The sequence below is a fragment of the Mus caroli genome, chromosome 17 (genome assembly GCF_900094665.2).
Source record: "Mus caroli chromosome 17, CAROLI_EIJ_v1.1, whole genome shotgun sequence".
NCBI classification, from domain to species: Eukaryota; Metazoa; Chordata; class Mammalia; order Rodentia; family Muridae; genus Mus; species Mus caroli.
The window spans coordinates 2898076-2921180 of NC_034586.1; the positions used below are offsets into that span (position 1 = coordinate 2898076).

The window sequence follows — 23105 nt, forward strand, 5'->3', positions numbered from 1 at the left end:
TGTAGACCAGGCTGGCCTCGAACTCAGAAATCCGCCTGCCTCTGCCTCCCGAGTGCTGGGATGAAAGGCGTGCGCCACCACGCCCAGCTGTGGCCTGCTTTTTTATTTGTTTCCTTTATTACTGTATACTTCCCCCACCCTACCCACCCCCCACCCCCAAACATTGGCTGTCAAATACAGACTTTTTGAAGCCATTCCTTTTAAAATTGGATTCACCCAGAGCTAACATACAGCAGTAATCAGTGTCAAGCCAGAAATGTATCTTTGCTTTGGTGAACTTACACTCAGAAAATAGAAAAGATACTAAAATATCAAGTTCATAAGTTATTTGTGGTGGGAAACTGAGGCAAGAGTGTGAAGAGTTTAGGGGCCAGTATAGGCTACATAGTAAGATTGTGTCTCAAAAATACTCATAAAAATTGTATAATTAGGGCTGGAGAGATGGTTCAGAGGTTAAGAGCTCTGGCTGTTTTTCCAGAGAATCTGAGTTCAATTCCCAGCAACCACATGGTGGTTCAAGACTATAAGATCTGGTGCCCTCTTCTGGCATACAGGCAAAACACTGTATAAATCTTTAAGAAAATAATAAAGATTTATTTTTTAAAAATTGTATTAATAGGAGCTGGAGAGATGGCTCAGAGATTAAGAGCATGTGGCTGTTCTTCCAGAGTCCTGAGTTCAATTCCCAGCAACGACATGGCTCATAACCATCTATAATGGGATCCAGTGCCCTCTTCTGATGTGTCTGAAGACATCAACAGTGTACTCATATACATAATATAGATAAATCTAAAAAAATTATATAAATAAAATTCATAAGTCATATTACTTTAGAGATTTATAAAAAATAGTTAAAGAGTCAAAATCTAAAATTTACTTGGCTACTCACAGGTAACAGTTTTAATCAAAAACACTTCCATTGTTTGTCCAGTTGTATACATGTTGTCTTAGTCAAGATTTCTGTTCCTGCCCAAAATATCGTGACCAAGAAGCAAGTTGGGGAAGAAAGGGTTTATTCAGCTTACACTTCCACATTTCTGTTCAACACCAAAGGAAGTCAGGACTGGAACTCACACAGGGCAGGAAGCAGGAGCTGATGCAGAGGCCATGGGGGGGATGTTGCTTACTGGCTTGCTTCCCCTGGCTTGCTCAGCCTGCTCTCTTATAGAACCCAGGACTACCAGCCCAGGGATGACACCACCCACAGTGGGCCCTCCACCCTTGATCACTAATTGAGAAAATGTCTTACAGCTGGATCTCATGGAGGCATTTCCTCAAGGGAGGCTCCTTTCTCTGTGATAACTCCAACTTGGGTCAAATTGACACACAAAACCAGCCAGGACATGCGTGTATCTCTACACTGTTTCAGAAGAAAAAAGTGTAAGGGCTGAGACTGTGTGCTAGCCTGACCTGCATGAAACACTAGTTTCAATCCCTAATCTGCCAAAAAGAAAAATTTGACAAACTCTTAATCCTTTTACTTGGTCATTTGTTTTTATTTCATTGACTACATCATTAAATACTCTAAGCCATAATGTGTTAATATCTAAAACATAATTTATTTCTTGACTTAGGAACTTTAGGACTTTTATATTCTCTCAGACATTAAGAGTAAATATCCTAGGGCTGGAGAGATGTCTCAGTGGGTAAAAGCACTGCCATATAAGCCTGCTGACCTTCCCGGTGGTGGGCTCTGGGCTGCAGGTCAGATTGCTAGGATCCCTGTAAAGCCAGCATGTGGAGAGTGCCGTTAATCTCAGCACTCGTGCTGAATGGTGTGAGGGGCAGATGGAGCACCAAGAACGTAGAACTCGCTACCCTGGAGTGTGTAGTACAAATAGCTGGAGACCCTGCCTTAACAAGTTGGAAGACAAGGACCCAAGGCTGTCCTCTGACCTTACACGTGCATGCACTCACACACAAACACATGTTTTATACACACTTTATATACACACACACACACAAATACAAACATTTTTAAAAAACATTTTTAACATTTAAAATAACTGATCCTGATAATAATGTGTTTTAAACCACTTTAAAAAATCAATTGGTTTTTCTATAAGATTTAAAATCCCTCTGCGTGTTAGATGTAAATTCACATTCTAATCCTGCTTCCCTAGACAGTCTCCCAATAGGCCAAGCTATCAAGAGACTCAACAGGAAAACTACTTTGTTTTCTATGGTGCTTGGGATGGAACCCAGGCTGTGTGAGCTGCTAACCCACAGTCATAACCCCAAAGAAAAACTCTGGAGAGTCTCATGGGGCCTGCCTGGGAGCACTCTGTGTGGCTTGTGGGTCTGTATACCTGACCATGGGTGTGGCTGTCTTTGGGGCTGCCTCCCCTGAAACTTCTGATAGCTTGCGAGCATGTTCCCAAGTCACTGAGGCTGACACTGTCTCATCATTTTTCACAGCTGGCTTAATGGTGAAGAAGTCAGCCTCAGACGCATCCATCTCCTCTGGCACTCACGGACAATATTCCATCTTGCAGACAGCGAAGCTTCTCCCAGGAGCACCTCAGCAACCAGTGAGTCCTCTGTGGGGCTCCCAGGGAAGTGGGCAGCACTTCAGACCTGCGGGAGTAGTGCTCCACTCCAAGACCATGTGGATTACTGTGGATACAAGAAATATGTAACTCTGTCTCCTTAACCCTCTCCCCGCCCACCGCCTTATCCCCCAACCCCCTAATGCTTACTAGCAACTTCTTTACAGGACAGTTAAGTGACTGTGCGAGCACTGCAGAAGACACTTGGAATGTCTCTCCCCGCTCCCAGTTCCCCTGAAGAGCAAACCGCCCACTTCCAGACTCCTCTTCTACTCCCTTGTAATTCTTGCCTTTGCCTAGAGCATTGGGTGGTGAGGAGAAAAGGAGAAACGAAGATGAGTTTGGCCATTTTGGCATAAGATTAGATATAGTGTAGAACAGTTCAGAAAAACTTCAAGGGAGAGGGACAGAGGGCTGGGGTCCTCATCAGGAGGAGTCTGAGCTGCTGATGGGCATGCAGATGAAGGACAGTGACAGGAAGTGGAAGGCAGTACTCTACTGCTGGGGAAGTTACACAGGCTGGCAAGGCATGTGTAGTCTGGGCAGGCTAAGGAGCTGACTAGATTCCAGAATGTACAGTAACGTAACTGGGTCTCAGATGACCCAGGAGCCGAGTGAAGAGGTAGAAAATTCTGTTGGGAAACATACCTGGGAGGCGCTTCATACTCCCACCATGGGACCATGGGAAGTGTGGCGGAGACTCTGCTCTCCAGCTCTTCCTGGCTGTGGAGATAAAAGCAGAAGTTGGTGCGTCCACATCACCAAATCTGGCACCATGCTGTTTGGGAGCTGGTCTTGGTGGGTGGAGAAGGGCACCAGGAGATGTGGTTTAGATGCAGTAGGCACGTCTGTCAGCCGATGGGGTTCCCGTAGCTCACGTCCTCAAGCAGAGCACCGCCCCCCTGTACAGACAGACAAGCAGGTGATGGGTATACTGCGAATATCCGCTCAGAGGCTCAGTTCCTACCTGTTAATCCGTGTCTCTTCCGGATTCTCTCCTCAAGCCCAAGGCTAGAACTGGAATAAGTAAACCTTACAACGTCAAACAGATCAAAACCACCAACGCTCAGGAGGCAGAAGCAGCTATCCGGTGTCTCCTGGAAGCTAGCGGAGGTAGGTGGTCTCCTGGGAACCACCTGCCAGCCATAAGGAGTCCCTTTCTATCCACTCACTGAGAGTGGCCTAGAAAAGAGCTGGGTGGATGCTTTCTTTCTTTTCTTTCCTATTTTGCTTTTTTTCTTTTTCTTTCTCTTTCTTTCTTCCTTTCTTTCTTTCTTTCTTTCTTTCTTTCTTTCTTTCTTTCCTTTTCTCTTTCTTTCTTTCTTTCTTTCTTTCCTTTTCTCTTTCTTTCTTTCTTTTGTGTGTGTGCAATGTTCAATAGAAGTGGCCTTTTTATGTACTTATTCTTATTTTTTTTTTACTAAAAATTACATACTTAAAATTTATGAAGTATATAGAAAACAATCCCACGATGATTAAGCAGCATTTTAGAGATAAACAAAACTTTCAGTTCATGTTGTGCCAGTGAATCTGATGATCTGAGTTTCAGCGCTGGGGCTTACATGGCAGAAGGGGAAACTGATGGCCACAAGTTGTCCTCTGACCTCAACAAATACAACACAGCACTTCTGTGCCCCTCAGTATATGGCATACATATACACGTTCCGTGTACATACATGTGTTCCACATACATACCCTTGTTTCCCTACTTGGAATTCCTCCCATCTTTCACGTCACTGCTGCTATAAAATGTGCTGCCTTGGTATGGGGCTGCGATCTAGAATCTCATCTGGAGAGGAGAGAGTACTGCCCTCCGTAATGACATACAGGATAGCGTGATTACCCAATACTTAGGGAATTGATCAGACTTGGAATTCTCCACATGCTGAAGGAGGGCGGAGGGCGTGTTTAGAAGTCAGAGGACATCGCTGAGGGGTTGTACAGCACAGACGGTTTCAGTTTTTACTGAGAGACGAATGGAAATAGAGTGTATCCCTACAATGGTGTATTGGCCAACCACAGGAGTGAAGCCGTACGTAGTGCAGTGTGGGCAAGCCTTGAACATGTTACACTGAGTTAATGAAGGGAGACAGAGAGTCAGACGCTGTGTGCTTCCATGTGTCCATGCCCTGTGGTAGGGAAATCCGTCGAGACAGAAAGCTCTGGAAAGAAATGCGTCTCAGCAACGGCAACAAACATGTCTTAAACTTGGACGGTAGTGATGCCTGCTGTTTGGTGAATGCTTTAAATAGCATGGAAATGGTTAGATTTTAAGGTAGGTGAATTATATTTCGATGAAATTTATTTGAGGGCACACCGCCCTAGAGATGCATGGAAGTGGAGGTTTGAAGTTTGAGGTCTCCCCACCATCTCCATGTAAGGCTGTCCTATTCACACTCCTGTTGAGACTTTTGCTGCTATGTGGCTCCTCTCCTTGAGAAATATATGACGCTTTCCATAGGGTGTCAGGGTCTCAGCTGTCTTTCCTCAGGCCCCCATACCTGTGACGGAGGTGCAGAGCTGGGGCGAGACCTAGCTGTCTAGGTCTATCCTTAAGGACCTCTTTGTGACCCTATGAAAACACACTGCATTAATAGGGCACTGAGATGAGATGTAGACTCCCTGAATGCAAAGTCGGGTGGCGAATCCCATGCCCTTGTACTTGAGCAAGTGATTTTGTTTCAGGTGTCCCGGAATCATCCCCAGGTGCCATACCCCTGAGAAACCAAGGGTCTTCTAAGCCAGAGGCCACCCTGGGGCCCCCAGCCCTGCCCCGCCGGCCTGCTCCAAGGGTTCCCACTATGAAGAGACCAACTTTGAGGAGAACAGGAAAGGTAAGCAGTCAAACCATGTGAGCTACCCATTCCAAGGTTGCTTAAGGTCTTGCTACATAAAACTCTATCAAGGACAGAAATGAAGTTGGATTCAGTTTCTCAACCCATACCCGTATCCCAGACATGGACTCAGCCATGTCTGGAGGAAGATGGCTCCTTCAGCAACTGCTTCCTCTATGTCTTCCTGCTGCAGCTTGGCTTCAGCTGAGCAGAGAAAGGAGCTCGCTGTCCTTTGCAGATTCCCACTGTGACATTCACAGACAGCTTAAGAGAGACTGCTTCCTGAATGTTCCCAGTCACCACAGGGAGCCGGTGTGTGTGTTGTGTGTGTGTGTGCTGTGCGCCTGTGGATCACATGCACAGACTGACATGCCCTAGAGAAGCACTAACGGGGCCTGGGGAGATGGCTCAGGGGGAAGAGCACTGACACATAAGTATGAGGACCTGAATTGGGATCACATAAAAAGCACGATAAAACCACATATACCTGAAACCCCAGAAATGCAGAGGGCAGACAGGAGGATGGCTGGGCTTAATGGCTGCCAGCCTACCTCTGAGATTCAGTGAGAGACTCCTGTCTCAAAGGAATAAGGTGAGTGATAAAGGAAGATCATGAAGTTCCCCCAGGTCTCCCGTGCACACAGCTCCACATACAGAGGCTCACACACCACAAACATATGACTAACTCTCTTTCACATGCTCTCTCCCTTCCCTACACACACACACGCACACACATGCTCCAGCTCCTGCAGGCCCGACAGCTTCTTTTCACCACTTTTCTTGCAGATTGTTTTCTGCTCTAATTCACAAGCTTCCCAGCCTTGCTTACTACTGCAAAGACATGAGTTTGTAAGGACAGTAGCTGCCCAGAGACTGACACCCATAGATGCTTCCGGATCTTCCGTGTGATCTCAGTTCTGGGAGCGGGCCACTTGGTAATCCCTGCCTGGGCGCTGTAGGGTGACTATTGCTTTGCCAGCCTGCCTGGCGTGAGAGGTGGCTCTGGCATGTGCCTGGGGATTGAGTCTGCTTTCTGTCTTCTGGATTGTGCTTCTGCCCTGCATTGCTGCCTGCCCACTTTTCATGCTTTGATGCAAAATGGACTTTGCCCTCTCTGTTGGCTGTGCACTGGCTCTGTCTTTTCAGGAACAAAGCTGAGCTCTGTCTTCGTTGGGTGCACAGGGATTTTGGTACAAGGCTGGCGGAGAAGGGTCATGTTTCCAGTTTGTCTTTTTTTTTTTTTTTTTTGGTTTTTCGAGACAGGGTTTCTCTGTGTAGCCCTGGCTGTCCTGGAACTCACTTTGTAGATCATGCTGGCCTCGAACTCAGAAATCCACCTGCCTCTGCCTCCCAAGTGCTGGGATTAAAGGCATGCGCCACCACACCCGGCTGTCTTATTTTTTAAGAATCAAAGGAAACACTGGACAGGCCCGGTCCAGTCCCCTGTGCTTAACTACCCGGTCCCATCTGTACCAAAGCCTCACTTTGCACCATGTAGTTTAAAAGCAGAGCTGAAGAAGTGGTGTCTCTGTATGAGTCCCTCCTTCTGTATTGAAATATGGAAGATCCAAGGAGAAAGTAGAGGCATTAGTCCTACAATGTGCTCCTTTCCCAGTGAGGTGCAGTGTGTGCCGGATCACCGGCTGGGGCTGGGGCTTCATATCAAATGTTACAGAAAAGCCCTCACTGAGTGAGGAATGAGCATAGCCCCGTTTGGTCAGGCAACCATGACGAGTTCATCATAAGTCACCCACAGTGGCTCTGGTTTTAAAACTTCCCAGTTGCTCATTGCCGTACTGGATCATGGGTTTCTCCTGCATTTCTTCTTTCCTGCTCATGGTCCTGGCTTCCACACAGTCTCTAATCTCAGAATGGCTGCCTCAGCCTCATCTGTCTCTATTCCTCCTGAGTGTTGTCTGGGTGCCCACTTCTAACGTGCAGGCTTCTCATTTACACTGTACCTTGCCTTTCCTCAGCCCATGTTACCAGAAGAACACTTTGAGCCACAGCCTGTCCATTTTACAGTGGCTTCCCAGGAAATGAAACTTGAGACCCCTCCTCCAATAACAGCCACTCCCATCCTGCCTGTTCCCAAACCAAGAACACTTCAGCCTGGGAAAGGTGTTGAGGGGAGGCCAAGCAGCGGTAAGCCAGAACCAGGTGAAGCTCCTTCGGTGACAGGCACTGTGGAGTCACCACCTCCAGAGGCCCAGGAGGCCCCGTCTCTGGCTCCCAAGGTGCCTCCAAGGAGGAAGAAGTCTGCACCAGCAGCCTTCCACCTGCAGGTCCTGCAGAACAACAGCCAACTTCTCCAGGGCCTCACATGCTCCAGCAGTTCTCCATCCTCACTGAAGCCCGACACCCACCCGCTCTGTCTACAAGTGGCACTTGACACTTCATCTGCCAGAAGCCCTGAAACCGATGGCCCCAGAGTGACAGAGCCCGAGGCAGCCTCTTTTCGTGGCAACTACCCAGATCCCTTCTGGAGCCTTCTCCACCACCCTAAGCTGTTGAACAATACCTGGCTGTCCAAGAGCTCCGAGCCTTTAGACTTGGGGTCCAGGAACCCTGAGAGGACACACACAGAGCCGGCACAGGTCAATGCATCGGTGGCTGAGAGGGGGCTTCCACCAGACCATGGGGGAAAAGACTTAAGTCACTGGATGACAGCTAGTAACAAAGACAAGAGGACAACATTAGGTGTTTGACCCACAGGCATGAATGTGACCTGTTGGCTCTGAGGATACTCTTCATTTCAAATGTCACCTTCCTCATGTGGGCATTGCTTGACTTGGTCAAAGGGATGTCGATGTAAAAAGGCACACTGAAACCCTTTGCTTATCTGTCACTCTGTGTAGTGTATGAGAACGGTTTGCCACTCTGTACAGTTGTCCAGCCACCCAAATGTTCCATTCGAGATAGTGCGTCTTAAGCTTGCTCTCAGGGGACTGGGGAGTGTGCTGTTGAATTCAGGGTATTTTAAAGGAAACATATCTAGATTCCCCAAGATGCTCTCACTCACAGAATTTTAAATGGTTGTTCAATCTCTGTGTGTGTGCCATTTGCTTGTTCGTTTTGTGTTTTTACAGATTTGGGATAAGTGGTAGGTTCATAAAAGATGACATTAAAAGCAGTTGGGACCATTAAGAGCTGTTCTGACCCACTTGAAACCACATTAAGAAAAGAAAAATCAGAGCTGAAAACAGCGAATAGGTCAATGTCATGCCTGGACCATACATTCCTGTGAGCCCTTTTTATGGAATTGCCCTTGATAGCTGCAGGTTCTGCTTCTTCAGGCTCGGCAGAAAGACCTCATCTGTACTGAGCATGTATGTTTTCTGTTAGTCTCTAAATACTACAGCGTAACAGGTATAAGTCATTTGGAGACAACTGAACATGTACAAGAGGATGCGTAGGAACTATACAAGTGCTGCACTGTTGAAGACTTGAGCATCCAAGGATTTGGGTACCTCAGGGGATCCTGGAATTGATCTCCCATAGATACTCAGGTGACTACCCATGTGTAATTAGCTTTAATGATGCTGAAGTCCTATGAGAGCTGGTGACAATACTGTTTTGGGTGTGACCTGTGCACTACAAGTTTACTCTCCACTCTAATATGGACCAGCTGACTCCCGCATGCCCTGTACACAGCCATGGTCTTGAGCCACAGTGTGCTGCTTAAACTAATTTACATTCACCCTCTGGATGAAACTTCCCTCCTATTGTCCATGTCCTATAAAGGCACAAAATGTGAAAACTCATACTGGCCCATCATGGCTGACCTCCATCTGTGTAGTATATGATGGCTTCAGGAAGGAGCATACACAGCCTCCGTGAGGTCACATCGACAAGTCTGGGCTTGTTCTCTGATGATGTTTCTTGGGTCTATTGGTTGCTTCCTGCATTCATGTATTTTTCATACTGCTCATCTCTTCAAGAGCTGACAAAGACACCTTGATGCTATTTTATATTTTAAAAAATTGTTGTGATGTCTAGAATCTATTTGAAGCATATATCACATTTTTGTGTATAAAAAGCTCATTAGCTAAAGAAGGCAGAGTTAGGAAGGTCATGAGGTCAAGACCAGCTGGAGCAACAGAGCAAGATTCTATTTTCAGAAAGAAATTTGTTAGCATATCTTGTTATGCCAACCTCCATATTTATGAGTCTTTCATATCATAGGCCCATACACAATGTCCTGTGTTGCTCCTTACGGCCAATCCTGAAGAGCATGCTAATGAATGGGGTAGGCATGGCCATTGGATGCTAATGATGGGGCAGATGTGGCCAATTTGCCTGGTACATGCCACTCTTCATTACCCACTAGACTGTTGGGATTTCAGAAATTATTTTACTGTCACATTCAAGATATTTTGCAAATTATTTAAATCTGGCACTCAAAAACAAAACTCCACATATCTACATTAATCTGAAAATTGATTGGAGAAAAAGAAGCCGCTGACCCAGAGATAAGTAGAATAATATGCATATTTGGCAGTTATAAAATTTGGTGTGGGGGCTGGAGAGATGGCTCAGCAGCTAAGAGCACTGGCTGCTCTTTCGGAGGACCCAGGTTTGGTTTCCAGCTGTAATTCCAATCTCATGAGAGCCAATATTCTCTTCTGGCCTCTGAGAGCCCTGTATGCACAAGGTACACAGACATACATGCAGGCAAGTAAAAAAGATGAATGAGCAACCACCATCTACCAATAAACACAATAAAGGAAAAATTAAAGATGGCATGTAGATGCTTACTGTAATTCTTAAGATCATGTGGTTCATCTTGTGTTCGTCAAATAAAACCATAGAGCAAGCATCCGAGGAGAAAGCAGAGTGGGCTGCCCAGAGATGGGAAAGAACTGCCACGGTCTTTCTTCTTGCAAATGCAGTCAGGAACAGAAAAATGTTTTAAGCTCAGATGCCCTCTTCCTGTATATACCGTCTTTTCCTGCCACAGAGGAGGTGAATCTGACAGCAGATAAATGTAACCCCCCCAGTCAGAAAGGCAGCAGGGAGGTCAGCTCTACAAGATTGCTTGCAGCATGGGAAGAACTCCAGCTTGTAGTTCTCCTTGTTCTACACAGTAATTAAGCCAGGAGCCCTAAGCCAGGAGCCCTACTAAGGCCAGCGCTCGTCAGAGCAGCAGCTGCCCCTGAGAATCTGAAATGGAAGTACCACACCTAGAGCCTACACCCAGGACCGTGCGTCAAAAAGAGTAAAGAACTGAACAAGCCGGATGGTAGCATACATTTTTAGTCCATTACTCAGGAGTCAGAGGCAGGGGGTTCTCTGTGAGTTCAAGGCCAACCTGGCCTACATTGGTCCAGGCCAGCCAGAGCTACAGTGTAAGGGTGTCGAGTGGGGGTGGGGAACAGGACCACAGTGGAATAGCCTCATTTTTAAACCAATGTTTAACTGTAGGGCGTTTTAAGACCGCATCTGTTGGTTGAATGACTTCAGCAGTGAGCAACCACCACCCACAGACTCCATTTTGTGTCCAGTCTGTTTTGGCTTTTGGTCTGCCTTAGCTACCGTGACTGCACGCTTTTAGCAGTTTTTCAGGGGCAATGCTGACAATTTCAGTCTCTCTGACGGTAATATAGACTCATTTCCCACAAGCTAAAGATATTTGTTAAGGTGACTGAAATTAGGAACTGTCAAGAAATTTCTACAAAGGTTTAAAGTTGCTAGTTTGAGATACTTAAAAAAATCTCCCTGACGACACGTGTAAGCTAATCACACATTGTTAAAGCGCTGGCTTTCAAATGGTCGTTTCGTCGGAAAGCGAAATTGGGACGCTCATACCCAGAGATCAGTGACCAGTCAAAGCCTGCAGTGTATCTTGATTAGTAATTTGTTCTCATGTTGGCTGCGTTAGATATTCTCGTCTTTTTAAAATGGAGTCTTTTCGGATCTGCAGGGGCTCCTCGGGTTCCTTTGGTCAGCTTTCCTTGATATCAAATGCAGTAAGTAGATAGCTCTTACCGCATGCTGTTTTGGTTCTCTCTCAACCTCTCAACAACTGGGACTCAACAATTGGTTGAAAAGCAAGAGAATAAGGTTATCAATTATGGCTTAAGGGCCCAAGGGGTGGCTGAGCAGTCAGTGGTGCTTGCTGTCAAGCCTGAAGACCTGAATTTGATCCCCAAGACTCACATGGTGGAAGAACTAACTCCTGACTGTTGCCCGCTGAGCTACATGGGCACGCACACACACACACAGCAACTATATGTGAATAGAGAATCGTGTGAGAGCTGCTATCATGATCCCTGACACCACACAGTGAGACTCAGGCAAGGCCCTTACAACACTCTGTGGAATAGATGGGCTCTGAGGATGCTTTATATACATTTTTTCATGGAAACAGATGGGACTATGTATTTTCAAATTCTGCCCATGTTTATTCTAAGCTTATTCATAGAACATAGTTACTCATATTGTGTCTCTGAGGATTAAGAATATACTGGTAATTTCCAAATGGTAAGCCAGTAAGATTTCTGTGTTGTTCGGACTGTGGGATCTTTATACCAAGGTGGCAGGGGATGGGCTCAGCGGTCTGCTGAGTAAGGGTAGGGTCAACGGGAAATTCAAGTGAAGGGCTCCCGAACACTTCCCTGTTCCCACAGGGAGCTCCAGAGATGTCCTGCCCTAGGATGGCTACAACTAATGACCCCATGCTGACACCATCACCTCCGATGGCCCTGGCTCCACATTCAGCTTCACTCCCTGCACTGTACTCCGTAAGGTATAACGGCACACCGTCTATGGTGCAGTATCAGAGCTGTTTCTCTGCCCTAGAAAGACCTTGAACCTTGCTCCCATGCATCTCCCAACTCAAATTCCCAGCAACTCCATCCTTGCTGTCTCTGACCCTGTGACAGGAATGTAAGGGCCTTCTCTTCACCAAAATATTTTTAGTTGTGGATTGTTTGTAGATACTCCAAATGTATCCATAAATTATCATCAGCATTATTCAGAAATCTATGTGCATTTATGATAAAATACCAGATTATGTTCCAGGCTGTTCCATCACATTCTAATTTACATGAACTCAGGCAGAGCAAATGTCAGGCTTCGCCAACGCTTGAGTTCCTGCCCCTGACCACATCTGTTCATTATGCCCACACTAGTTTCAAGGGCAGCATAGGTGAGATAGGAGGGTTCCTTGCCTTTGAGGGGTCCTTCTGCAGCTACTGTGTGTCTGTGCCGTCTTTAAGGCGCTACTGTTTTGCTCATCTTGTGCTCATTGGTTTCAATCATGTTTTTGTTCAGGATGATTCCGCCAGTGCTGGATTTGTTCCGTCTTGCTCTATTAGCCACCTTAGTGTATGTTATCATCTACACCTCACCAAGCCTTTGTGATGGAGCGTGGCCTTTCCATCATATAGACAGAGCAGAAATGCCGACTGTCTTGTCAGAGAAACACTAACACTAATTTAGTAATACACTGGACAGCTCTTTTCAGATTGCAGTTTTAAAGCAGAACCGTATTCATGTTCACCTCAATGACAAACACCTGGGCAGCAGAGGTCAAGGAGAAAAGATGTCTGCTGCTCAAGGTTTCAGTCAATCATCACCGGTCCCATGGTGTGAGACAGGGCATCATGGGAGAATGGGCAAAACTGCTCACTGCAAGGCAGGGAGGAAGCAGAGAGAGGCAGGAAGAGTGATGCAAGAAAGAACCATTGTGCTAAGAGCAACACGGTGACACTACCAACTTTATGAATGTTCACTAGGCAATCTCCAGAGAGGGAAAGCGATAGTGTTTCCTGGGGTTGGGGTCGGAGGAGGGGACTGCCTGCTGCTGAGAGAGTTGCTTTGGGGAATGACACAATCGACTGAAACTGGACAGTGGTGATAATCAGTAACTTTGAATGTACTAAAAGTTGTATAAATTTGGGGCTGAGGACATAGCATGCTGGCAGAGTACCTGGCTAGCATGCACAAGGTTTCCAGTTTGATCCCTAGCACCACACACATGCACACGCGCACACACACACTGACTTTCGTGTTAATAATGCTATTACTAAACCACAACAATGGTCATCAGCCCGAGTTCCCACCCTCCCTCTAAGGGGGCATGAAGGGAAGCTGTACTTTACATAGCCAGAAAATCTGAGAGGCTTAATACTGAGTGGTCAGCATACCTGATCGCTTCAAATAGGTGTGCTCATAACCGGATCCTTACCTTATCTGGAGCATATTATTCAATAGCTAATTAAAATATCTTAAAATACTTAAAAAAAAAAAACAAAACAATTGTTCTCAGCACTGTGAGAAACCCAGAAGCATATGAGACTGGCCCGCACATACAAGCAGGCGCGCAGGAGCCCCTGTAAAAGTGTCAAATGTGTAACTGGCATATTGACATTAAAAACTGGCAGTAAAACATCATGGCACATGGTACCCAGGTCAACCACAGCCTCTGTAAGTTCTAGCTTGTTCTCCCCAAGTTTCATTCTCATGGTGTGCTAGCTTGCCTGTCAGGACTCTTGGGTGAGCTGGAACAGTCTTAGGTGGTCGGGCCCTCTGGCCACAGCAGCTCTGCTCCCTACCCCAAGGCCCAGCACAAAGGAGTTTCTCAATGTAACCCTTCCTCTGTGGCCTCCAGGTGTACTCGGGCATCTCCCAGTGCTTGCGTGAAGAGCTGCACTCTGCTGCCTGCACCCCACATGCAGTGAGTGCACAGGACTTCGTAGAGCTTAACAAGAGATGGAGAATGCCACGTTTCTCGCACTGTATTCACACAAAAAAATGGAAGAACGTAGCTGTCAGTTTTCAAGATCTCTGGCTAAAGTTTCGCAGATGAACTGTAGAGTACGTTGGTACAAAAACGCATCCTTTGTCTTCGGCTTGCAAATGTTCAAGTGGTTGACGTCCACAGGAATTAGATCCCCAATGCCTAAATCTGAAGAAAGCAGAAGTGTCAATAAAACAAAGGGAAGCCATGCTTGCCTGAGCAGAACTCTTACTCCCTGTGTGAAAACGGATGCCCAGTAAGTCAGTCTCAGTTTGTGCTTTTCCTAAAACCTCACCTGTGTTCTAAGTAGAGCCTGCGCACTGGCATTGTAGAGACTTCCCTGTACCTGCAGGCTATGAGAAATTTTCTTCTATGAATGAGGTGCATGGGAACCATTCCAGACCCAAATTCCAGGTGTGTGGAGGGGTGCGTGTATAGAGGGGGTGCATGGAGGCCGGATGCAGTACTTTAGCAGTCACCTGCATCTGATCTCAGTCTGAAGTCTACCTGGATGCAGGTAAGAAGAGATGCCAGCAAGCCAGCCACTGAGTGGAGGCATGAGGGTAATAGATAGGGGCGGTCGGGATTTCTATGGTAAAGCTAGGACTCTGCAGGTAGCTGCCTAGGAGACTGCCTCTGCTGTTGCTTTAAGTTTCTAAGCCATCTGGCAGCCATTCTTTGTACTCTTCAGTAGCTGCTTTGTACCCTCGGCCTGGGCCTGCTAGAGAGCTTCTGTAGGTCTGGGGTACTTTCCATCTGCCTGGTGTATGAAGAAATAAGACCAAGCTCATTCTCCATGCTCAGGCTCATCATTAAGACAAGCATGCTATCCCTGGCTACTAACCCTTGCCACTGGCTATGAGCTACCAGGACAGGACCTAAGCCAGCCTCAAGGAGTTCCAGGAGATGATGATCAAGTCGAGGCTATGGTTAGTCAGGGTGGCAGTTCAGAGTGAGATGCATGGGAGGCTACCACACAGCATCACCCTACGGAGGGAGAGCCTGGATGGAGGCTCTACACCAGAGCAGCAGGGCTAGCTCTTCTTTAGGAGGACCTAGTTAAAAAGTAGTATTTTTAACATTAGGGTTTTTTTTCTCTTAAATATTTCCTGCTTGAATATTACCCACTCACTTTCCACTTACCAAGTCTTCCAAATGTTTATATCCTACGTTTTTATCAGTGGGTTTAAGATTTCTATGCAGCTATCAATTTGTTGAAATGCTCCTTTATTCTGACTTATGGAAGTGTTTGGTATTCTTCTTAAAGCAGGTACTACTGTTGGTGCCTAGGAGCTAGAAAACTAGCCATTGTCATCTAACTGTTAACTGAGATGAGAGGCAGTACCAAGGCTGTGCGCTTGCAGAGGGTTTTAATCTGGTGCTAAGGAGTGAAATAAGTTTAGATTCTGGACTTTCATTAAACTTTCTCCTATACATCCCTAAGACACTGGCTATAAAAACTGATATCTATTAAATGCTAGGTCCCATCAACTAGGCATCCATCCAGTGGCCGCCATGTCTCCAGAGCGAGTACCTGCTGACTCCACGGGCACTACATGCAGTTTAATCATGCTGCCGATAAATGTCGGTTGTGTTTCTACAAAGTTCAGCACCTGGAAGTTTTTGTCTTTCGAGAACTCCAGAAAGTCATCCTGTAGCGTCTTCAGTGCAGGAGAGTCTGTAAGGTCGGAGAATGAGACATGTAGAAAAGGGGTTCATATTTAACTCAGAGAGGGCTAAGATAGGAGAGCTGGCTAGGCAGGTTAGCCTTTGCCTCACAAACCTGAGGTGATGGCTACTCTTGGATGTCTACTTGACTGCATCTGGAATTAACTAAAAACTCAAACCGCTGGGCACTCCTGGTGAGGGATGTTTAGTTTACTGCATCATTTAAGGTAGGAAGACACACCTTATATCCAGATCACTCGAGGACCCACCTTTAACCCGGGCTACACCACCTAGAGGAGGAGCAAAGCGTTCGCTCCTCACCGTTTGGCCTCACTCCTGCTCCACGGCATTAGAGCCTGGGGGGGGTGGGGGGGTGGCTATTCCGACATACTGAAGAAAATACATAATAAGTCCCAGAGATATGTTCTTTCTATCAGTGCTGTTCCTCTAGAGAAAGAACCCTGACTAACACACCTGAGGCCCTGTTTGGATCCCTAGAACCTGTGTGGAAAGCCAGCTGTGGCTACACAACTGTAACTTACCTAGGGGTGCCGGGGGAGAACAGGAAACAACAGACATCAGAAGTCTGATCCATACCTCCCTCTGGGGAGTACAGGAAAGCTACAGAGCACTCCAGTATCTTCAGAACGGGTTGAGAAGACAGCAGACCACAACACAAGAAGACAGACCTAAAGAACCTCCACCCAATCAAGATGGCTGACAAGAGGTATCCTGAGAGCAACTGGAAAGGGGTCATCTGAGCCCCGCAGCTCGTATCTGACAAGCATCACTCTTGTTAACATCCCAAGCTATCCTACCGGATCTAGGAAGATCTCTTAGGTTCTACACCCTCAAGTCCATGTTTAGCAGACCCCAGTATTACCTGTGCTCAATCCTCAGGACCCTCATAACAGTGGACAGCATGAATATACTCGGCATGAATATACTCAGCATGAATATACTCGGCATGAGTATACTCGGCATGAATATACTCGGCATGAGTATACTCGGCATGAATATACTCGGCATGAGTATACTCGGCATGAGTATACTCGGCATGAATATACTCGGCATGAATATACTCAGCATGAGTATACTCGGCATGAATATACTCGGCATGAGTATACTCAATGCAGAGGCATCAACAAAGGGACACTTTACCAAGGGAAGCATAACACCATGAAGGAAATATGAGTTCTCCAGAAACAGAGGAGAAGGACATCTATGAAATGGTACAAAGGAAGTAGATAGTGAATCTAAGGAGACAGTGAATGTAAGAGAACCAAGACTCAACAGCAATGCCAGAGAGATGATCAGTAGGTTAGAGTGTATGCCACTCCTACGGAGAACCTAAAGTTGGTTCCCGGCAGCCATATCCATAACTCCAGCTCCAGGGGATCCAATGCCTCCACCTTCTGAGGGCCCTTGTACTCACGTGTGAGGAACATGTGCATACATATGCATACACACAACACAAAAACAATTCAGAAACGAATGAGAGATTGACCAATGGCAAAAATAATTTTTAAAGAAAGAACCAATCGGAACTTGCGACTTAAAATTACAAAGGAGCATCTCTGTGACAGATTAGGATGAGAGAGAGAACGTGAGCTTGATGATAGGTCTCGTTCTGAACTCAGTTAAACAAGGAATGAAAGGAGGGAGGGGAGGAAGAAGGAAGAAAAAAAATCTCCATACTGTGGAAGCTCTAGAAGCTGAAGAGATGTGAAAGTCAATTAAAACCTGACTCATAAAGTAACAGCCAAGCTTCCAAACAGGCAGAGATACAGACATCCATGTACAAAGGTCAGGACCCCAGAGACACTCAGTGAACAAACCTGATCAAAGCAAAATTGTAGAAAACACCAAGGAAAGGATGGAGTGGCACATGCAAGATTCTAAAGGAGAAACTGCCAACCAAGGACAGTGTATCCAGCAAAATTATCTTCAAAAATGACTCAGCACCACCAGACTGCAGCAGAAGACAAGTGAGCCATTGTCAAAGCTCACAAAGGAACACGTGTTCACCAGATCCAACCGAGACTCCCAAAGCTACCAAACCATACAAGCATGCGGTGTAAAGGTACAGCCAACAAAATGGCATTCACACTACACACTCACTAAGCCTGCAGATGATGAGTCATCCTCTCCACCCAAAAGAATCGAAGAAAAGAAGGGACTTGTGCAGGGACAGCTGTGCTCTTATCGGACAAATCATATTTTAAGTCAGAAACAATAAAGAGGCACAGACAGGATCGGTTCAGCAAGAACACACAGTAACCTTAGATATTCATGCATCTAACACGGAATCACGCAATCACGTAAAACACGTATCAGATCTAAACGCAGAGCCGGATTAACACAGTGAGAGTTGAGACATCCAGACCCTACTTTCCACTATGCTAAGATCATCCAGATCAAGCTGAAACCCTCGATACACAGTGACAGGGCCTAACATGGATTAATTTTTTTGTTTGTTTTTTGTTTTTTTTTCTTTTTGTTTTTTTGAGACAGGGTTTCTCTGTATAGCCCTGGCTGTCCTGGAACTCACTCTGTAGACCAGGCTGGCCTCAAACTCAGAAATCCGCCTGCCTCTGCCTCCCGAGTGCCAGGATTAAAGGCATGCACCACCACGCCTGGCTCTAACATGGATTCTTTTTTTTTTTTTTTAATTAATTTATTTATTTATTTTAAACCTCTTTTCTGTAGATAACATTCTTTTTTTAAAAAAAGATTTGTCCATTTATTTATTTATTTAATGTAAGTACACTGTAGCTGCCTTCAGAGACTCCAGAAGAGGGCGCCAGATCTCATTGCGGATGGCTATGAGCCACCATGTGGTTGCTGGGAATTGAACTCAGGACCTTCAGAAGAGCAGGCAGTGCTCTTAACCGCAGAGCCATCTCTGCAGCCCCTCTAATATGGATTCTTAAACCTCTCGCTCTGTCCAAAGCAGCAGAGAAACCCATTCTGTGCACGAGTTAAGCACATGCTGGGCTCTGAAACCAAACACAGTGCTTTATAACTGACACGCTGGCTCAAAAGTTCATGTATATTTCAATAGTTGATGATCTTCCAGATTCATGGAGAAAGGTAGTTTACTACTTTGGGAGAAAAACCATAATCTGCCTAGGTTTAAGAAATTGAGACGACTTAATGGTCACGGCTGTAACTAGAGAAGATAACTAACTACCTAGGAGCAAAAGAGAGATGGAAGGAAAGTCACGCCAACCCAAAAGCTTTCAGTGCGTAATCTAAACAAAACCCTAGGCAAGTTTAAAAACAAGACGCTACATTTATAGAAGAAATGGTGATTTTTCCTTCTTTCCATGCATTTAATGTTCTACAACTTCAATTTCCTCCCCAACAGAAAGTGTTACCTTTGCTGAGTTCTTTGACTTCCAGTGAGGGAAAGAGAAGATATCGAATATTAACGGAGTATTCAGCCAAACGTGACCCATGGTGAGGGACACTGTAAAAAATCATTCCTCTGGTATTGTTTATAACAGGACTCAGTTCGGGCTTCTTAGAGGCTTCCAACAGCATCTTCTTGACGAGAAGACCTAGCCGCCGAAGAGAGAGAGGAGAGAGAGTGAGTTTCTTCCTTCCTCTAGACTCCTTCCCTCTCAAGAAGAGTAAGCAAACAGGACAGAGGTGCTTTAAAATGTAACCTCTTAGTGTAAGAAAGCTGCCTTTACGGTAACAACGCTACTGCAAATGTGTCCCTATGAGTCTATGAGCAGTTAAAAGACCACAGACTGCAAACCCTTCTCTCACAGATCTCACTGCCTCTGTGAGGCAGGTGTCGGTCACTGCCACCCACATTCAGAGTCCCAGGGCCCACCAAGGAAGGTCAGCTGCTATGGGAAAGGCCCCCAGGAGCACCTAGCCATGTTTCCTAGCCAGGGACGGCAACAGTGAGTTTCTGAGAAGCAGAAGGGCTACATCACCTTTCTCAGCAAAGGGCCCTGGCTGAGGCTCAGCCTGAGTCATAGTAATCAGACAGCCTAGCCTGGGGCTGGGCAGAGGCTGTAAGCTAGGCTGGGAGCTAGTTTGGAGGAGCACAGGAGAAGTAAGGCATGTAGCTGGAGCCAGGCTCCAAGCACAGCAGTCAGGCACAGAGAACCTGTGCTCACCATGCCTTAGCAGCACAGGCAGTGACTGAGTGGCTAGGAAGGCAGGGAAGCCCCCGAGGCCTGTGGCCATGCTGACTTCCCGGAGCCTAACGATAAGCATCCCACAGTGTAATTTGACTCAGAATGAAGACATGAAACCACCAAGCCACCAATCTATGCCCTCTCACCCAGACTGTTATTAGCTGTCCCCTTCTAAGAAAACGAGCAGCATGGATGAAAAATAGTAACTTTAAAACTCTTAGCTAAAATGTTAACTTGGTGTAGGGAGACTAGTAAGACAGACAGATAGACAGACAGACAGACAGACAGAACTTTCAGTTGGCTGAAACCCTGACAACTACCTCATGATGGCTGTCTGTGAAGATGAGCCCATCCTTACCTCCCATGCTGTGTGAGATCCAAATCATTGGCCTATCCCCAACACCAGCAGCCCTGAGCTTGCTGAGAAGTTCGTTGCTTCTGAATGCAATGGACTTTCTGAACAAAACAAAAATGCCAAGCATGATGGTGGACGTACATCCCCCGCATCTCATTATAGGAGGGGCTTCCATCCCCAAATCTCACGACAGGAGGCGTCCATCCCCCAAATCTCATGACAGGAGGCGTCCATCCCCCAAATCTCATGACAGGAGGCGTCCATCCCCCATATCGTGCTGCCTAACTTAGGAGCATTCACTGTTGGACGCTGTCTGCCCTCACTCCTGAGTGTAGGCTGTACCAATCTTATTCTCTATCTGAAACTCGCTCACACTAACATAGCTGGGACTGCTAAGCCCACAACAGCCACTCATACACAAAACAAGCACTGTGTGAATATCAAATGGATCTCGCAATTTGTACGGTCAGACATGGGTCATTCCCCAGCTGCCTGGGCAGTTAGGTATGGGGCCCCATTTCATCTACAGTCTGACTTGATTGTCTGAGTTTACTCCTACAGACATTAAGCTTCTATTCCTTGGGTTTATGTAGAAATACTAGATGATCATCAGAGTTCAAAATAAGTGATTTCAGACCAAAAGGGACGTTAACTTCATAGCGTGGTAGTCTGCTAGTCTCACACTGTGTATCTGCAATACCTTTTTTGAGAGCAAAGATTCCCAATGTTCTTCTGGGAGACAACGGCTAGTGTTAGTGCTCCCTCCCTCTCATGTTATCCCTCCCCTTCCTCTCAGGCTAGTGCTCCCTCCCTCCATGTTACCTCTCCATAGGGCACCTTGCCCTCCAGTCGCTGAGACTCGTGTCGTACTCCACAGATATGATGCGAAGTGAGGGGCAGTCCTTTGCTAGCCATGTCTAAGTAAAATGAAAAGCTGTGAGCAGAAGTATGCATTTCCCCATCCGGCTACTTCCTAGTAATTGCTCTCTGTAGCCAAAGGCCCCCTGCAATAGATACTACAGAAGACACTGGAAAGCAAGTGGGGAGTGAAGATGAAAATAAGCATCGTATCTATTCATATCTCTGGTCCTAAAACACCATCAATCTTTATAATGAAGCTGTGAGAACACTGTCAGACTTGTAATTGCCAAAATCAAGACTTGTCTTGGCGGCTTTCAGCTATTATCTCAGAGCAGACTGTACTTTCTGCTGGATAACTGAGACGTGAGAGTTGGAAACGAATGATAACTGCAGTCTGTCTCTGGGAACTAGGCGCTGCTGTCTCTAGGACTTAGCATCCTGAGAGAGAAGAGCAAGCTATTCTGAAGCAAGAGACACAAAGCCCTGGGAACTGTTCATACATAGATGCACGGTTGTGCATGACTGGGATAAACCTCAGCCATGACCTCATCCCAGAGTTGAGCTAGGCGGAAATGATGTCAAAGAGATGCAAAGGAGAACTACATCACTCAAGTTTTTCTATTTTTATAGTTATTAAGCTCATAGAGTTGGCTATTACAAGTATATCTGGCTGTATTATTAAATTATGTATCAACAAAGCAAGTGATTACCCTACTTTTTAACTCATGGAGTATTATTATTCTAGAGTCACAGAATATATACAACACAGGATCACAAGCCCCGCTGATAATGAAAAATCCCACGAATGTCTCCAAGAGCAAGCAGCAGCAGCAGTGTGAGGGAAACCCCAGTGGCTCGGGACAGGGAAACAGCCATGATGACGGCAGCAGTGAGTGCCAGCGTGTGTGTGGCAGCCACAGCTGCTGCTCCTTACCTTGGGCCAGCATGTAGTGTATCTGTCTTCATCCACCACAGCACTTTCAGTCAGAGCCCGCTGGCTGTCGTGCTGCCGCCAGGTTTTAAATGCTGCTCCCATTAGGCCATGAATAAAAAGGACATCGGCTTTAATGGGCTGACTAAGAGGGAAGAGAGTTTTAAAAAGAAGCAGAATAAACGCATTACTACTGTGGCAAGCTACACAGCATTCTCTCTGGAGGGCTTTAGCAGGCTGACGTGACATAAAGGAGACTTAATGAGGGCAAACTTTATCAACACACAGGGCTGCTGAGGGGTCCGGTAACTGTGACAGACAGGAGGAGCACACTGCTCCTTCAGTGAAGAGTGACTCTGTTAAGCAGACCAACCACAGCGACTTATTGAACTCCACGATTCAGCATGTGAGTGTCGCCACCACGTGATTATCCTCCCAGGAAGTCTATGCAGACATGCCACAAGCCAGTTGAGGTTTTTAAGAAGTTAGACAAGAATACGCTAATATAATGGCAAAGTCACTGGGCATGAGAAATGTCAGGAGACATCCACAGGACATGCAGTGGGGGTTTCCCTCGTGGGGGAAACCCAAGACAATATGCCTCATTCCAGGGTAGGAAGGACACTTATTGGCTCAGCCAGGAAGACACACATACAGGTGGCTCACCCCATACCTGACCTGCCTCACAGCTCTGTAACACCAGGACAAACCTGCCGTGAGGGGAGCACCAGGGGGTTGCTCCCAGAAGCAGCATGTAAGTAACTCTGATCAAACCCAGATCCCATCAGCTAGCACAGAAGATGATAATGCTCAGGGAAGAGAGAAAAGACACGCTCAAGTGGGAAACGGAAATTCAAGGAAAGGGAAACCTTGTAAAAAACTGTCATTTTGTACTCTGGCTGGCTTAATGTTTAGTAATGACATTAATTCAAATGGTAAGAAATGGGGGGGCTGGTGAGATGGCTCAGTGGGTAAGAGCACCCGACTGCTCTTCCGAAGGTCCAGAG

At 46.3% G+C, this 23105-nt stretch overlaps 2 protein-coding genes across 13 annotated transcripts in view; one reads left to right on the forward strand and one right to left on the reverse strand.

Moving 5' to 3' along the window:
* Synj2 (synaptojanin 2) overlaps window positions 1-14372 on the forward strand; it is a 97692-nt gene extending 83320 nt beyond the window's left edge. For 4 of the 11 annotated variants that reach the window (XM_021186237.2, XM_029471524.1, XM_029471529.1 and 1 more), the window contains 4 exons: window positions 2419-2531; window positions 3554-3662; window positions 5235-5383; window positions 7360-10121. In XM_021186237.2, the coding sequence (XP_021041896.1) occupies window positions 2419-2531; window positions 3554-3662; window positions 5235-5383; window positions 7360-8091 (1103 nt within the window). In that variant the 3' untranslated portion in view covers window positions 8092-10121. Of the gene's footprint in view, window positions 1-2418; window positions 2532-3553; window positions 3663-5234; window positions 5384-6169; window positions 6319-7359; window positions 10203-12012; window positions 12132-13997 lie in introns of those variants that run through there. The other 7 variants (XM_029471527.1, XM_029471530.1, XM_029471526.1 and 4 more) reach the window with 6 other exon arrangements.
* Serac1 (serine active site containing 1) overlaps window positions 11707-23105 on the reverse strand; it is a 38356-nt gene continuing 26957 nt past the window's right edge. For both annotated transcript variants that reach the window (XM_029471534.1, XM_021186242.2), the window contains 6 exons: window positions 22102-22243; window positions 21129-21223; window positions 20310-20407; window positions 19175-19357; window positions 15661-15804; window positions 11707-14294 (listed from right to left, as the gene is read on the reverse strand). In XM_029471534.1, coding sequence (XP_029327394.1) covers window positions 14158-14294; window positions 15661-15804; window positions 19175-19357; window positions 20310-20407; window positions 21129-21223; window positions 22102-22243 — 799 coding nt within the window. In that variant the 3' untranslated portion in view covers window positions 11707-14157. The remainder of the gene's footprint in view (window positions 14295-15660; window positions 15805-19174; window positions 19358-20309; window positions 20408-21128; window positions 21224-22101; window positions 22244-23105) is intronic.